The sequence below is a fragment of the Elephantulus edwardii genome, unplaced genomic scaffold (assembly GCF_000299155.1).
Source record: "Elephantulus edwardii isolate Elephantulus edwardi_28Jun2011 unplaced genomic scaffold, EleEdw1.0 scaffold00338, whole genome shotgun sequence".
Lineage (NCBI taxonomy): Eukaryota > Metazoa > Chordata > Mammalia > Macroscelidea > Macroscelididae > Elephantulus > Elephantulus edwardii.
In genome coordinates this window covers 1,315,066-1,332,965 of record NW_006400088.1, presented here as the reverse complement: position 1 = coordinate 1,332,965, position 17,900 = coordinate 1,315,066, and the positions used below count along the sequence as shown (strand labels likewise).

Genomic DNA, 17,900 nt, shown 5'->3' with positions numbered 1-17,900 from the left:
TGTTCCCTTGCTCTGTTCTGATGACTGCCTCCTGGTCCAAGTATAAGTTTCGCATTAGAACGATCAAGTGTTCTGGGATTCCCATTCTTCTCAGAGTCAACCATAATTTGTTATGATCTACACAGTCAAACCCACTACCAAAGTTTAGTTCAGCTCATATTTAATGTCCATTAGGCTTCTGAGGCTGTAAACTTTTCTGGGAAAACACTTTCATCTCGCTGTGAAGATGCACCTGGTGGCCTCACTGCTGACCTTTCAGTTAGCAGCCTGGCAAGTTATTTGCTATGCCACCAAGACTTCTTACTAGCAACTATCTAGAATCAAAGTTTATCATTTATCATAAGATAAATTTGAACTTTCAAATTTAAAATAACTTATTTTATGTATAGAGTCTATACTGTACAAGTGCTAATTCAGGAGTCTCAACATGTATAATCCAGTGACATTAATTATAATCTTTAAATTGTGCAACTATTCTCAACCTCCTTTCCTGAGTTGTCCCCTTCATGTTAAAATAAGTGTCCTATCCTCTCAGGTTTCTATCTATTTTTCTGAGGGTTTTTGCCAGTTTGATCCTATACTGTACTGTCAGTTCTTAAAAGAGCGTAATTCTCAAGAAAGATATTCTTTATTAGTTGAGCTGCACTTTTCTTGGTTTTAAGAATAGGTCAGGGGATCTTTTTATTTATATTTCAAGATTTACCCCAGGCAATCATTTTAAACAGTCAATGAACCTCCATGGCTCCACAATTTCTGAATTCCATGAGAATTTGAGCATTTCTGCATTTCCACATTTTTGATCAGTTTTCTTGAATAGAATATTTTATCAGAATCGTCAGTCAATGGTAGTTTTCCTCACCTTCTCACCTTCTCACAGTAGTCAGAGTTCACCTCCCATCTGTGGAAATCAGGGTGAGTGGTAGCCACTCCTCTACTCATGGGATGAAATACTGCAGAGTACAGCAGTCCCCAAGATCTCTGCTTCTCTTTGCTTTCCTTGAGTAAGCGTGTGTGTGTGTGTGTGTGTGTGTGTGTGTGTGTGTGTGTGTGTTGATTCACAAAAAGACTATTCACTTTCTTCAGAGTTTTCTCATAACTTTCTTTCCTTTCACTCTCATGTCAGGCTATTTTTTAAATTTAAAAAAAAACTGTTACAAGTTTACAGGGAAATTGTGAAGAAATCTCGGAAAATTTTCCTATACTCTTATTTCCCTTGCACATTGTTTCTATTCATAACATCACACATTCATTCATGTGGTACCTTTTTTACAAAGGATGATTCAAAATTGACAGATTATTATGAACATAATTCCATAGTTTACATTAGGGTTAGTTCTTGGCATTTTAGGGAGTGTCTGGGTGGTCCAGATTTGGATGATCCATTTCCAAAGGTCACATGCTTGAAAGCCACATGGAGTAAGTCTACCCTACACATTCAGGGTTACCAGGAGTCAATGGCGGCTAACAGCAAAACAGATGTGTTGTATAGTTCTAAGTGTTTGGACAAAGGCATATCATGTACCTGCCATTTGAATGTCAAGCAGAATAGTTTTACTTCCCTAAAAATACATTATGCTTCCCCTGTTGCTTTTGTTGTGTACCTTCGATTAGGAACCTACCCAAAGCTGACCCTCTGGTGGGTTTTCAGAGGCACTTAATCATGTGGGAAGAGACTGCCCATCTTTCTCCAGGGGAGCACCTGGTGGATTCAAACTATGTGCCTGTTGAATTCCCACCACTAAGCTACCAGGACTCCTAATTAACCCCTTTCTTCCTCCTGAATCCCTAGCTAGAACGGATTCTTCTATTGTCTCTAAGTTTTGAGGATAATTTTATTTGCCCAATTTTTACAATTTATTTTTATTTTATATTGATTTTCGTATGAAATTCGTATATATTGTGTTTCGTACAATCATTCCCATACATTGCATCTTATAATGACCATTGAACTATGTCCACCATTACCAAATTTTTTCGGGTCCTTGCCACATATTTCCCATTTCCTTTACCTCTCCTATTTGTCCAACTTTTTGCTTCTAAGAAATTTCAATCCTCTTGAATCGTTTCACATTCTATAAAGTTTGTTTGTTTTGATGTTGAGGGTTTTTGTTTTGTTTTGTTTTGTTTTGTTTTCCTGGAATAAGTAAGGCTTTTCTTCTTCTGAAGTTTTTTTTGGGGGGGGCGGGGAAACTCTTCTGAAATCAAGAATAAGTAGAGTGGTAGGACAATGGTTGAATGTGTGACAGCTATCCAAAAGGTTGGCAGCTGGGACTCACCCAGTGGCTCCATGAGCAAAAGATCTGGAGATCTACTTTCTAAGGATTTTAGCCAAGAAAACCCTACAGGGCATGTCTACTGTCACTTGGATTTGCTAAGAGACAAAAATCAACTCACTTATACCTAATACAATAAAAATCTCAAGAATGTATGTTTGACTATAACCAAATGGTTCTTTTGAATAGGTAACTATCTTTGCATCAGCAGTTCCAAGGAAATAATTTGATGTCTTTTATTTATTAATATTATTCTGTATCCAATTATATTTAGTATATAAGTATTTATCTATTAATATTACTCAATATTCAAATATAGCAAATCATAGTTTGCTATTACAAGTCTAGGATTTTTCTTTATACCACTTATGCATTTTTTATTCAACTATATCAATAAATCCTTCATAGATTCTCTATTAGCTAAATCTTCCAGTTTTTATGGGTCCTGACAAAAGAATACTCATCTTCTCTTCAGTATATATTGTGACCTGTATAAGTCCTGAGTGGGTTATGTGTAGCAACTCTTGATTCTGTAATCAGATTTTGCATCAGCATCAGGAGTGTTTTTCAGTAAAATTACATGAGAATAGGAATAAAGATAGAACGTTGTTCACTGTTGTGTAACCCTATCTTATTTCTCTTCCTTTTATTTGTTTGTTCTATGTGCCAGGTGGGTTAGAATCAATAGGCAGTCTGTCATGTTGCATCTTTTGCTTTTTCTCTCGTGGCTGGCAATCTGTTGACTGGATGCTCATAACTGTCCCTACTCTCTATGCCCAATTCTTTCAAGTCAAAACCTGGTGTATGTGGCCATTTCAAGTTTGATGTACGACTGTGGCAGAGATAAGCAGGTTCTGTAGCAAATAACTATTTGAAAAAGTCCTGTGATTTATTCATAATGGGCATTTTTTAATTGTTTGTTTCTCATGGCATATATTTTTCACATTAGCTGTTTCTTAGGATTAGCAAACAAACATAAATCTTGTTTCATCCCTTCCTGGGTATTTAGTGTGGTGCCAAGCAAAGCACAGATTAACATATGCTTATTTGGGATTAAAGATGATTTAAAAAAGAAAAAACGACTCTTATGATAGAACATAAGAGAAAATACTAACAGTTCAGTGTCTTTCATTGATGGACTGTTTTTGCTCATGCCAACAACTAACATTACCCACTAGGCCCAAATTCCATGAAAACAGTTTCAATTTCCACAGGCTTTGGATTATACTTCTTGAAAGTCAGATGAGAAACAGCAGTGACCACTGTTTTATCCTGTTTTCATTTGCCTCCATCATGACAGTGCTGCATATGATTACTCTATGGGAAGAAAGAGGAGAGGTGAGGAGCAGACTCTGGGTGTTCCAGTCAACAAAAGGAAATCACTGCTAATGAAACCTCGTCATTACAGCCCCAACATGGCTTGCAAAGAAGAGACTGAGGACAGGACTGACGCTGAGGAGGACAATCACATCTTGCAAACAGATGATCATTCCACTGCAGGTAGCAAATAAGAGAGATCTGCACTATCCCCAGCACCGGAGACATGTCTAAACTTAAGTAAAGCATTACATAATACTGAAAGAATATTCCAATTTGAAAGTAAAATTAATTTTATATTTCACTCAATGTGTACTTATTGAAGGCTCGTTTTTATAATCAACTACTATTCAGGGTTCAAAAACAAAAACTTCGAGTGCTTGACCCCAGTACATTTCCAAAAACACAGGTTGAGGTATGACTTCCTTTAAATAAAACAAAAGATAAGCCATAAAGTTGAACATTAACTTGTGTCTGTAATAGGATAGATGATGAATCCTGAGGGAATCCTTCTAGGTCAAGAGGTAGGTTTAAGATCTTAGATCTCTTTTAAAATATTGTGCCATATATAATGTGATTGCTAAAAGCCATATTTTTATTTGTTTCTCAAATATATTTAGTCAGTTCCACAAACAGTGCAATATAGACCATAAGGCAAAGGGATTATAATCTGTATATATTTTTATGAAATATATAAATAAAAATAGTTTAATAAATATTTATGCAATAGATGAGACCACAAATTATAAACTCTACAATAGGAAAATAATATCTTCTAGAAAATCTGTTCAAATACCTGTTATTTCTAAAACAAATACATTTCAATACATATTTTGTTTTACGAATTCATTTATTTATTAATTTACTGGGTACTGCTTGAAGGCTAGCTATTTAATTACCATTTTGAAAGAATTAGGATCTGTTCCCCCCTCATTTGCATGCAAGTCCATTAGTTTTTTGGTAGCCACCTTGTCTCAGAATATCGTTGGTCCGTTTGTAGAGGCTGAAACAGAAAGATAAATTTTTTGTGACACATATAAGTACATTAAAATCTAAATATTGACATGTCTATAAAATTAGGTGAGGGAATACTCTATAAAATTTATAAATTCTGAATAAGACTCATTCTAAGGAATCAAAATATATACTAAATTGTCAACTGAAAAGAAGTATGTATCATAGAAACAAAATGTAACTAGATTACTGGATCATAAATATTTAATGCAGATAGAATTATAATAACTATTAATAAAAACTATGCAAAATTATATTAACTGACAGGGCATTGAGTTTATCTCATAGTCATATTATCTTCAACAACCAAGGTTTGGGAGGAGCTTGAAGCTGTAAGTTAAAACAAAGTGGTATTTTGGTTTGAGAAGGTTGCATTTTCTACATGTTTCTTCTCTATCATTAAGACTCGTGGTTCATCCTTAGCTTCTAGAGTTTCCTTGAAGCTGATTAATTTCATTTCTTGATTCATGAAAATTGTAGGTTGACTTTAATGGTAGGGAGGACATTGAATTTGTTGATGTTGGGTACTGTTGAGTTGGAATAGACCCATAGCTGACCCTGTAGTGGGTTTTCAGAGGCAGTAAATTGTACAGGAGGAGATTATCTATTTTACTCCCACAGAGCACCTGGTGGATTTGAACCACCTACCTTTTGTGTTGACAGTGCAGCTCTTTACCCACTAGGCCACTGGTGTTCTCTCATAATGCATCTAGGTGATTAGTCTCATTTTTTTTTAAGAAAATGAACCTACTCTTGTGTCAACATATTTTTTCAGTGCCTTGAAACTAGGGTTGTCCTCATTAATTCCCAACTTCTACCACAAAGCTTGATTATCACAGAAGTTTAAAATTAACTAAGTGGATACATTCAGTTCTAAGTACTTATAGTACTTATACTTATAGAGCAAGTCCTCTGGTAAAATTGATGTCTCCACTGATACCTTCTAAAATTTTATCTTAGGAAAAGAGACAGAAAATCCCCATCAATTACTAATATGTGTTAGATGTCATCTCCCTTACATGCGCTCTAGTTTGAGCTACACAGATTACTGCTGTGAAATATTGCCTTACTGTGAGTGAGGAACTCAGACTAAGATGGTTTAAGGATTTGTGAACTGGCATTGTGAGTGCAACTTAAACTCTGGTCACCTTTTTTTGTACTAGCAAATGCAAAAAGATGAGACACCATGTAACATTCCACTATTACATAGAATATGTAATATACATATTTTACACCCAGTATTGAACTGAGAGAAACACACTTCTTGCTAGCGACTTGTGGGTTCAAAAGCAAACACACCTTTAACTTCCTTGACACAGAGAAGCTGCTGGTAAGGGGTTCAATGGACAGGGGAGTCAGGCCTTGAGAACACCTCTAGAAGCCACAGAACGATGCAGGCAGGCACCTCTGGTGGCAGTGCTCCTCTTTTTCCAAAGAATAATTAATAAATATTTTCTTTTAGCATGTAGCAAACAGTTGAACCACACAATTATGCAAACTGGAAGTGACCCAAATGCAGGCAGTTTGGCAGCAGCGCAGGGCGATGCATTGTGGTGCACATGTGCGTGTGTCACTCCCCCCTCTCTGGTGATCTGCACTTAATAGGAATATTTTAAACTATGTAGCTAAGCAACAGAGGTAATTGTTGCTTTCTAGAGCTTTTGTTAGCACTCTTACACAGCCTAAATATGCATAATTAGGTATAATGTCTATAAATCATTATTGTACACACGTGGGTAGTTAAGTGGAGTGAGAGAAGAGTTCAATGAATTGAGCATATTCACTGAAAATGCTTTTTATTTGTTTTCTGTAGTTCATAATACTTTAAAATTATCATAACCCTTTACACTTTCTCTTAATAGCCAACTGTGATATTGAGAAAAACTCCATTTGCATTTTAGACTATGTTTAATTTATTATTTAAACCTGGAGTTGCTCTGATATGAATTCAGGGGAGGATAGACCATCCTGTCAGATACTATGTGCTTGTTTACTCTGCCTTTTTTCTAGGAAGTAAAATGTTAAAATTTTCAGTTTGTTTAGAATAGATTCCAACAAAAGGCTGCACCCTATAATCAGCATTATTTAAAGGGACTAGTGTTGTGACTAAATTCTTCCCTTCATCCAAAAATGCTTTTAGTTACTATGGCAATATTTACTTGATCCTGGCAGTCCAGTGTTGAGTTAGGGAGATAATTACCAGAAAGGAAGATGATGGAGATGCATTTTTGAGTGTCCTTGTCAGAAACAATGTTTGCAAAAATTAAATGAGACAAAAAGAGGCACATTGTCTTGGGAACAGACAACAGCTCCTCTGGCCCTTGCCACCAATGGCTGCGCTTTCCTCCCCTGAAAATGTTGATTAGCACAGAATGCTCTTCACTTGGTGTCTTTAACAGTCTTTGATGGGCTTATTTTCTACTTCCCATCCTCCATCAGGTCTTTTGACCCTCAGAAATAGTCCTGTATTCCCCCCTCCCTTTTCCCCTAGTGTATGTCAGCACAGTTGCAGATGGCTGGAGCATTTCAAGCTTGGGGTGTGCTCTGTGCCATGCTTCCTCATTGCTCTCAGTCTCTGCTCCCCGGCTAGCTGCCCTCTTGCATGCCAAATTGCATGTCTGGAGTGACAATCCAAGCTGAAGCATTTGTGGGTATGAAAGAGCAGATTATAATACCACCACAAGATCCCCAGCCACACTGGAGTCACTTTTCTTGACATTCATAACCCTATTTATTATTTGGCCCTGTACCAAGTGCAACTAGTTAATGTTCAGTAGCTTTTAACCATCTCTATCTGTTATTACACTTCTCTTTTTACATAAATGCATGTAAAGACCAGACCACAAGACTGTTTTTAAATATATTATTTGATCCTGCTAATATGGTGAAAGAGGAGACCATCGATGAGATGGCTTGGTACAGTAACTGGAGTAATGAGGGTAGGTGTGTTGGAGACAATAAAGTTGCCACAAGATAAAGCAGTTTTCAGGGCTGTTGTACACAGGGTCTTTATGAGTCACAAGCAACTCGACAACACATAACAACAACAACAATAACAATCTTTCCATTTAACCGCATTTCCCTAGGCATGGAAAGAGCGAAAAGTCTTGAAAACTTCAGAATCCTTTCCTTAATGATCCCAAAGTAGATTTATTTGGTATTTTAGCTAACATTCTATAACAATCTGAAAAATATTTTTTAGAAACTATAGGAATGCTAGGAAGCAAAAACCAAATAAACTTCTAAAACACACTGTTATGCCACCAGAGAAACCTGATTACTATATTCTTGATAAGTTTTAATGTTGTGTATTTCATTTCTGTATGGTTGGTTAAGATTTGGCAATATTAGATGTCCAGTAATGTTACATTCAACACTATTGTTATTAAAGCTCTACCTCTTGGTAGTACCCCAGTATCATTTAGCTCATATTGCAGTGAATATTTGAATAGATCATTTCCTTGAAGGCAATCCTCGGAATATTACATTCTAAGATCTATCAGGGATCCCTACCTATTAACGAGTGATAGCAGTTGGAACTCACCTAGCCATTCTATAGGAGGAAAACCTGGCCATATGCTTCCAGAAAGTTTACAGCCTAAGAATTCCTGTGTTTAAGAAGATAAGTGTTTTATTCCTTATTATTTTAAATTTGGTAAAGGACTGTGTGTATGAGAAAGAGAGAGAGAGAGGGAGTTGTGTTGCTACTTTCTTAAAATAATTTTTACACTTCTACTCTTCTTTAAATAATGATTCTTTTTTATTTTTTTTCCATAGAGGAAGTGATGATAAAACCTATGGATGACACTCTTTATTCAACTGCACAAGAAAACTCCAAAAGAAAGGAAGACAGATATGCTAGTTATAAAGACCTGGTGGTCAAATCTTTAATGCACTTGGGGAAACTAGAACATGAAGCTTCTGTACACACTGGGAGGGCAAACCTAAACGACAGTCGCATCCAGTCTCTGAAAACAGAGGGTGAGGAAGTCCAGGACTGCTTTCTGTTTCCATCGGATGATGGGAAAGGCAGGGACGCCCAGCTCCTGTACTGTTCCTCTGATGACAGCGAAAGTAACTCGGAGAGCGCAGAGACTGGTTGGGATAGTGGCTCCAGTTTCTCAGAGGAAATCAAACCACCCAAAGTTTCCAAGTATATTTTAGTGGGCGATGAAAAAGACCCACTGGAAGTTCCAGAAATAAAAACAGAGGGTGAAAACTTTATCCCTTGCGATAAAATGTGTGGCAATGAAGCCGCAAGGAGAGAGCTTCCGAAGGTTCCTGTGGATATCCTGGACTGCCAAGCCCAGTCTGCCTTCCCCAAGCGCCAGGATGCTGATCAGGAGAGCCTGCCTACCTTGACCCCAGAGTCTGGAGACTCTGAGAAAGCCAAGGGCAATTTAAGTTTGCTGGAGCAAGCCATTGCGCTTCAGGCGGAGCGAGGCCGTGCGTGCTATGCGGCTTACAAAGACCTGGACCGGTTTCTGCTGGAGCACCTGGCAGTGGACCACAGGCAAGCCAAAGCCGCAGACCTGGGGGCAAGACCAATCTTCAACAGCAAACGTAAGGCTCATCTTTATTACTGTTATTGTAGTGTGAGTATCGATGTAGGGTCTAAGAAAAAAGGAAATGAGCTGAATTTGGCTATTCGTATAAGATAATTTTGTCAAAGTTCTTTTAAAATTCATTTATCTAGAATAAATGGTTTTACTTTTTATTTTTACTCTCTAGATTGAACTTATCAAAAGAAGTCAGGTTTGTGTTTTTCTTTTTAGTGTTATCACTAGCAAAATGAGAACTCCTTGGTTCTACTTCTTATCCTTTATCTGACCACTGCCAGTCAGCATGGAGTGGACTTTTTGCCTTCCTTTTCCGGGATTTCTGGATAGACTAGAACTTTTAACCTATTGATTATCAGCAAGGAGCATTAAGAAGTAGTTTGTCAAACATTCTTCAAAGTACATTAGTACTTACTGGATTTTAAATAATTTTACTAACCAAAGCAATTCCATAAATGTCTAATTCTCTTCCTCACTCATTCTGGGAACATATGATTGCTTTTTTGCTTCAAAATAATGACAAACCACTCACATACCAGAGAGATTGTTCTGATCCTTTTTGAGACTCACACTAGATGTTAGTGAGTCACAAATGTGTCAAACTTGTATGCTAACAGTCAATATGTTTTGAGGAGAATTGTAAGTCATTCCTAAACTTTAGGCCAATTGTGCTCCCTGCTTCCATAAAGATCTTTCTTTCTCTCTCTCCCCATCTCTGTCTCAATCTCTCTTTTGGGTCTTTGCATCAGTGGGGCTTAATCATGATTCTAACAGTTAGACAGTTTCTTAAATGGTGGTCAATCAGTACACAGAGCACCACCATCATGGTCATCAGTTGCTATAGAGACATTTCTGACACATAGTGAGTGATGCCATATGGGTCAGAGAACTTGGTCTATAGAATTCTCAATGGCTCATTTTTTTTGGAAGTAGGTCATCAGGACTTCTTTCAAAGTTACTGCTAGGAGCATTTGTTTAACTAACCTTCTGATTATCATTCAAATGCACAGCCCAGGGGACTCCTTCACACAGGGAAAGCTTGTTTAAATCCTTCCAGTATCTAATCATACTTACTGTTCAAGAACTCCAAGGATAAAAAAAAAAAAAAAAGAACTCCAAGGATATGTAACAAGTATCTGCATTTTGTTGGCAGGTTCTTCAGGCAATTCAAGTCTGAGAACCACAGATACAGGAAAAGGTTATATATGATAAAGTCAAGGTTACTTACTGACTAAAGAGACTTCTATGAAAATATGGTAATATGACCTACCAATTCTTGGTTGCTGAGATTGCTCCAGAAATAAGCCTCCTATTTTGCCATTTTAATTTCATATTAGCACTCATATGCCATCTCTTCAAATATTTCTGTTGCAGCTCAGATCTGAGGCAACATGTAATAAAACAATGCCATATCCCATTGAACAATCCATTGCTGTCATGTCTGATTTATAATAACCCTGTAGCATGGGGTAGAACTTCCCCCATAGGGTTCTCAAGCCTGTAATCACTAGATAAGTAGACAGTCATGTCTTTCTCCCATGAAACAGGCCTTAAACCCTTTGGTTTGTAGGCAAACACTTAACCACAGGACTGTCAGGACAATGTCAATATCATATTACTCACTCACACACTGCTGTTGAGTCAGAACCGACTCACAGCTGATCTTCCAATGGGTTTCCAAGGCTAAAAACACATGGAAGGAGATTGCCCATCTTTTCTACAGAGCACCTGGTGGATTTGAACCACTAAAGAGGTACTATTTTTAGATAGTCAGTTCAACTCTCTAGGGACACAACCTATGACTCCAGACCTCCCTTTAGTGTCATAGTGCAGAGCAAAATCCTAATGCTGTGCAGATACACTGCAAGAATCGGGGCAGGGCAGTTTATTAGCAACATGTAAGGGTTGGGGCAGGAAACCATGACTTAGTTCGGGATATGTACACTATTATGCAACTTAAATTTGTTCTGTGTGTGTGTGTGTGTGTGTGTGTGTGTGTGTGTGTGTGTGTATTTAATGAGCTATGAAATCAGAAAAGGATACAAAATTTACTCCGTTCCCAAGACTCATCATTTCTATTATGCTCTATTTCATTGATTAGGAGATTTCGTTTTCCAACATTAATATCCCTGAAATCAGTGACTTGTGTCATAGGTTAATTTTTAGTAACTACTTCTTTCTTCATAGCACACAAAATGATGCTTTATCTTAAAATTGATGGCATCCTACAGTATGGCATTTGGAGAAACCTTAATTATATGCTCCACCGCTTAAAATATTTGATGGTCCTTCGCTCATTTTTATGACTTTGCACACCTATTTTTTGTTGTTTAAAAACAACCACCAAAAAAACCCCCTAAGGCAATAGGTATTTGTATACTTTGGGTCACATTTGATTCATGGACCTAGAAAAATTAAAACTGCATCTTATTGCTTAGGGCAAGTTCTAACCTATGGGTCAGAAAAAAAGGCAACACTACTGTGTTAAAAGTTTATTTCAAGAGATGCAGAGAATCTAAAATAGAGTCTGATGAGATGTTACCCCATGATAGAAGAATGGGTAATCTCCTCCCCACCATATTTACTGCCTCTGAAAACTGGCTGGAGGATCAGTGACAACACACAACAATGAGATATTCCCCAGGGTGCTGAGAAATCAGAATCTCAGTCTATTAAATGACAGAAGACTTCAAATCTACATTCTTCTCTAGCTGTGAGGTCAGTGGTACCAGGACACTGCTTTCTCTGATGTGCACAACATGGGTTATAAGTCAACATGCATCACAGCTGATTACAATACTCACCAAACCTTCTCAACTTCCCATTCACCTCGGTCAAGTGACTACACTGCTAAGGAGAAAACACCAGAATTAAGCAAAATGGTTTTACCCTAGCTTTCAGATGGGTTGGACAATAGTAAAACAAATTTCATTATATTGTCACCGCTGATCATTCAGTGAGACTCTCACTCACAATACAAGTAGAGTTATCATGATTTGTCCCGCCTAGGACACTTTCAGAGTGAATAGACTGATAATAATAATTATGTGAGTCTAGCAGGTGTAAACAGGACTGTCCCACACAAACCATGATGTTAGGGTCCAGCTCTAAGAACACCCTCATTATGCAGCATTGTGCTAAGGATTAAAAAAAAAAAACCACCACACATACAAGGGAGGAGCCAGGCCTGAGAGTTACCCAGAGCTCCAGCTCTGTCTTCTTATCATGCAAACAGGTTCTGCCCTATAAAGCGTTTCATCAGCATCTTTGTTTCATCCAACAGAGAAAAGATTTGCAGACAAAGGTGCATGATGGACTGTCAGTGGGCCACACCTGGTCAGGTGCCAGCCCTGCCTTATCTCCAACCCTCTCTCTGGCTTCCTGCAGACAGTGTGGCAAGGAGGGAACCACTCCACGCCAAACATTTCAATGGGGTTTAGAAATGTGGTCTAGCTTGGACACAGCCCAAGAGAAGAAGGGCATCAAAATATATATTGTTGCTTCTCTCGTTTTCTCAAATACACTCTCACATGCTGTCACCCCTCCTAAATTCACAGTTAGTCTGGCATTAAAGATTTTTACTAGTAGTTAATAGTCACCAAATAACCAAATCAAATGTAAATTTGGCAACATTTGTGGATTGTATGAAATATGCATCTACAAAATTCTATTCAGACTCTTAATTTGCCTCTCAGTCTCTTAGAAAATACCAAAAGTGCATTGCTGGTATTGTTGTATGTCAGAACAGACTCAAAGCTGACTCCCCAGGGAGTTTTCAGAGGCAGGAAATTGCATGGGAGGAGATTGCTTATCTTTCTCTTGTGGAGCAGCTGTTGTTTGGTGTTATATGCCATTGAATCAGAACCTATCCATAGATGACCCTCTAGACTCTTTTCAGATGCAGCAAATCACACAAGAAGCGATTGCACATCCTTCTCCCACAGATAAGCAGGTGGATTTGAACCACATGCCTTTGGGATTGTGGTGAAGCTCTTTACCACCAGACTACCAAAGCTCCAAATCATGTGCCTTTGCAATGGCAGCACAACTACTTACCACTAAGTCACCAGAGCTCGTGTAGACAGTATAGTCAGAAATTGTCATATCTAAATTCTGTCTTTCTCAAAAATGAATGAGGGCTATTTGTGTTCCTGCAAAAATAGCCACAAAGAATAGCCCTCATTCATTTTTGAGAAAGACAGAATTTGTTGTTGTTGTTGTTGTTGTTGTTATGTGCCGTCGAGTCGTTTCCGACTCATAGCGACCCTATGCACAACAGCCCTAAACCCTGCTCTATCCTGCGCCAACCGCACTGCCTCTGACACACCCATCCCGATTACCCCAGTCACCGAATCAATCCATCTCATAGAGGGTCTTCCCCTCCTGCGCTGTCCCTCCACCCTCCCAAGCATGATGTCCCTCTCCAAGGACCCGTCCCTCCTGGCCACATGTCCAAAGTATGTCAGACGAAGCCCCAGAATCCTTGCCTCCAAGGAGTAGCTTGGTTTAATCCTCTCCAAGATGAATCTGTTTGTTTTCCTGGCAGTCCATGGTACATTCAGTACCTTTCTCCAGCACCACAGCTCAAAAGCATCCACTCTCCTTCTGTCCTCCCTAGTCATTGTCCAACTCTCTGATGCATAACAAGCGATTGCAAATACCATGACCTGTATCAGGCGCACCTTAGTCTCCAGAGAGACACTGTTGCTCCTGAGTACCTTTGAGAGGTCCCTAACAGCAGACTTTCCCATCGCGATACGCTTTTTTATTTCCTGACTGCTGGTACCAAGAGTGTTGACTGTGGAGCCGAGCAAACTGAAGTTGTGAACACTCTCAATCTCTTCGTCATCCATCCTGACCCTGCTAATTGGTCCAGTGGTGAGAATCTTTGTCTTCTTGACATTGAGCCTTAGTCCATACTGAAGGCTGCAGTCCTTGACCCTTCGCAGCAAGTGCATGAGGTCCTCCTCAGTTTCAGCAAGCAGGGTTGTGTCATCTGCATAACAGAGATTGTCAATAGATCTTCCACCAATCCTGATGCCACAATTCTCCTCATAGAGCCCAGCCTCTCGGATAATCTGCCCTGCATACATGTTGAAAAGGTATGGAGACAGGATGCATCCCTGGCGTACACCCTTCCCAATTTTGAACCATGCAGTGTTACCCTGCTCTGTTCTGACTTCTGCCTCTTGGTCCAAGTATAGGTTTCGTATTAGCACAATTAAATGTTCTGGGATTCCCATTCTTCTCAGAGTCAGCCACAGTTTGTTATGATCCACAGTCAAATGCCTTTGCATAATCAATGAAACACAGATAGACATTCTTCTGGTATTCTCTGCTTTCAGCCAAGATCCATCTAATATCAGCAACAATATCCCTAGTACCACGACCCCTTCTAAACCCAGCCTGGACTTCCGGCAGTTCTCTACTGATGTGCTGTTCTAATCGTTTTTGGATGATCTTCAGTAGAATCTTGCTTGCATGTGAAATCAATGACACTGTTCTGTAGTTTCCACACGCAGTTGGGTCACCTTTCTTTGGAATGGGAACAAATATAGATCTCTTCCTGTCAATTGGCCAAGTGGTTGTTCTCCAGATTTCTTGGCACAACTTGGTGAGCACATCCAGGGCAACATCTATTATCTGAAATACTTCAATTGGTATATCATCTATTCCTGGGACTATACTGTCTACATGAGCTCTGGTGACTTAGTGGTAAGTAGTTGCGCTGTCATTGTAAAGGCACATGACATGATTTGCTTGCTGCAGAAGGTCAAGGACTGCAGTCTTCAATATGGATTGAAGCTCAATAACAAGAAAACAAAGATTCTCACCACTGGGCCAATTGGCAGCATCAGTATGGATGGTGAAGAGAATGAGATAGTTAACAGTTTTAGTTCGCTTGGCTCCATAGTCAACACTCTTGGTAACAGCAGCCAGAAAATCAGGAGACGAATTGCATTGGAAAAGTCAGCTGCGAGGGACCTCTCAAGAGTACTAAAGTGCAACGACGTCAGGCTGGAGACTAAGGTGAGCCTGATCCAGGCTATAGTCTTTGCACGGAGAGTTGGACAGTGAATAGGGATGCTAGAAAAAGAATTGATGCCTTTGAGTTGTGGTGCTGGAGAAGAGTGTTGAATATACCATGAACTGCTAGGAGAACAAACAGGTTTGTCCTGGAGAGGGTGAAGCCAGAATGTTCCCTGGAGTCCAGGATTCTGAAGCTTCGTCTGACATACTTTCGGCATGTTCCAAGGAGGGACTGGTCCTTGGAGAGGGACATCACGTTTGGAAGAGTGGAGGGACGGTGCAGGAGAGGAAGACCCTCGATGAGATGAATCGATTCTGTGAGTGGAGTGGTGGGAATTAATGTGTTTGAGACAGTGAGATTGGCACGGGATAGAATGGCGTTTAGGGCTCTTGTACTTAGGATCGCTATGAGTCGCAAACGACTCAATGGCACATAACAACAACAACAACAACATTATTATTATTATTATTATTATTTTATACTCATTTAGTTACAAAGTTTGAATACATTATTTTTCACACTAGGTCTTTCCCATTTCCTTCAGCTCCCACCCCCATCAAATTAATATATACAAAGTCTTATTTTATCGCTGCCTCTCCTCTAGTCTGGGGTTTCTTAAACACACACAGTTTCTGACTCTTTGCCCCTCTGCTGAAATTATGCCCCATATTCTTGTATTACATATAATTTACTGTACCTCATCTGTCAAGGACAATTCATAATCCAACACCTGGGCATTCTGATGTCACTGAGTCCCATCACTCCTGGAAGCTCACAGTCCAAAAATGCCTGCCAAACATCGCAGTGTGGGCCTTCTCCCTGCAAAGTGCTGCTAAGGGTATCAGATGGACCCTTTGCACCCAATACAGACATTTGCCTTCATTTCTCCTCCAGCTGCTTCTGGGAAAGAAGTTTGCACACATTATTTCTTTTCACTTGCAGCTTCAAGTGTACTCACTCTTCCTGTTTACATGTCTCAAATTGGTTGGAGTCAGAGCAAAAGCTGAGGGACAGATCTTCTTTGTTGCTTGAGGTGCTGGACCAGACAGGAAGTGTGGAGACAAGTGTAGCTGTAACTAACAATGCTTCTTAAAAAGACATCAACCATTCAATCACAAATATGAAAACTACCCTGAAAATCTCCTCTGTGTCGGATAGGGCCTCATCTATATCTCTAATGATCAGCAACATGGTTGGCTCCCTTCTTTCTCTGAGCCTTTCTCTATCTCCTAGCTAACATTCCATTCCAGGAAGTGAGTTCCCAGGCAGGACTCCAGTTCTGGCCCCTTAGGGCCTTCCTGTGACCACAGGAAAACCCCAGTTGAAGGAAGGCATCTCTTTTTCCTGTGAGGTTGCTATTGTAATCCCCTCATCTCCCTCTGCCTTTATCTGTCCTGCAGGTCTTGCTCCTTCTTCAAAGTCACATATATTTCCATCTCAGGTATTCTAGTGTCTTTGAACCTTCAGAAGGGGCATTTCCCTCAGTGTCTTGCTCCAAGTCCCTGGGTACGCATCCCTCCAGGCACTCTACTTCAGAATGCTTGTGGAAAAGGAAGCTGTGAGATGACAGAAGATGTGGGGACATTATTGGCATGAACTCTTGAGCATGCTGCTCGGCAGAGCTACAGTCATTGGGTACTAAGAGCCATAGCCACCCTGGGTCCCTGAGGCAGGCTGCCCATCGCCCCTCCTGGGCTTGTTTGGTACTCTTTTAGTAGAGGGTGGTTTGGACTTGAATAGCTTCTTTCTTCTCATTCATTGTATTTCTTTTTTGTAGGAGGGTTGGGAAGCCTTTGGGTAGGGTCAGCTTGTCTAATGAGGCCCGCTAACTCTGTGTTGTGACAATTTAAAACCATCTCTGCATTTTAGCACTCCCTTGACTTGTGCCATTAGAAAACGAAAAAAATTAAACATGTTTTTATTTCCATAGGTCTTAGTTGAGGGTCTTATTCAAGACAATGTGAGAATGCTTGTGATGCCAGAACTGAACAGAGCAAGGGTGTCAGGTCTGCAAGGCCAGGAGATTGAGGCAGAGTGAGAAAGAAAATAACTAACTGGATCTCTCCATCTAATCTCTCTGCAGACTCTCCAAGGCCTGACAAGAGGGAGACCAAGTGCCCCATCCCAGGATGCGATGGCACAGGCCACGTGACCGGGCTCTACCCGCACCACCGCAGTCTCTCAGGCTGCCCCCACAAAGTTCGGGTTCCCCTAGAGAGTAAGTATCTTCTAGTCCCAAAGAGTTAGGCTCTGACGGCATGTGATGCATCAGAATAACGCCATCTTAGTCATGGAAATGAAAGTTTTCTCTCAGTGTCTTGAGGACAATTTGGGTACAGCCGTGCGCCCACGCAGCACCTCAGGTCCAGAGCCCCCGGGTTGAGCAGAGGAGGGGTCTCCTCTCCCCTCAATATCAAACCTACCCCTCCCACCCCCATTAATTGTAGCATCAATTGTACCAGCGCAGCAGCATCAGACCGCCCTCAGTCATACCTGTCTGGGACACAGGCACTTCATAATGCCATCGCAGCTGCCCTACCAAGCCAGGGCCTGACCCAGGCTCCGCTGTGGTCTCTCCAGCAACAGCCCTACTGTGAGCTGGAAACCCAAACTGGAGATGGAAGGCGCAACCACTCCCTCTGAAGGTTCCACACATTAATGTGGCCCCTTCTCTGCTTTCTCTACCTCTGAATTTATTATGGAGAC

At 40.1% G+C, this 17,900-nt stretch overlaps 1 protein-coding gene across 1 annotated transcript in view; it reads left to right on the top strand.

The window, feature by feature from the left end:
- Positions 1–1,411: 1,411 nt before the first annotated feature.
- Positions 1,412–17,900, top strand: part of ST18 (suppression of tumorigenicity 18 (breast carcinoma) (zinc finger protein)) — a 152,655-nt gene continuing 136,166 nt past the window's right edge. Inside the window, exons 1-4 of the mRNA XM_006901608.1 lie at positions 1,412–1,416; positions 3,574–3,773; positions 8,382–9,167; positions 17,278–17,412. Of these exons, the coding sequence (XP_006901670.1) occupies positions 1,412–1,416; positions 3,574–3,773; positions 8,382–9,167; positions 17,278–17,412 (1,126 nt within the window). The remainder of the gene's footprint in view (positions 1,417–3,573; positions 3,774–8,381; positions 9,168–17,277; positions 17,413–17,900) is intronic.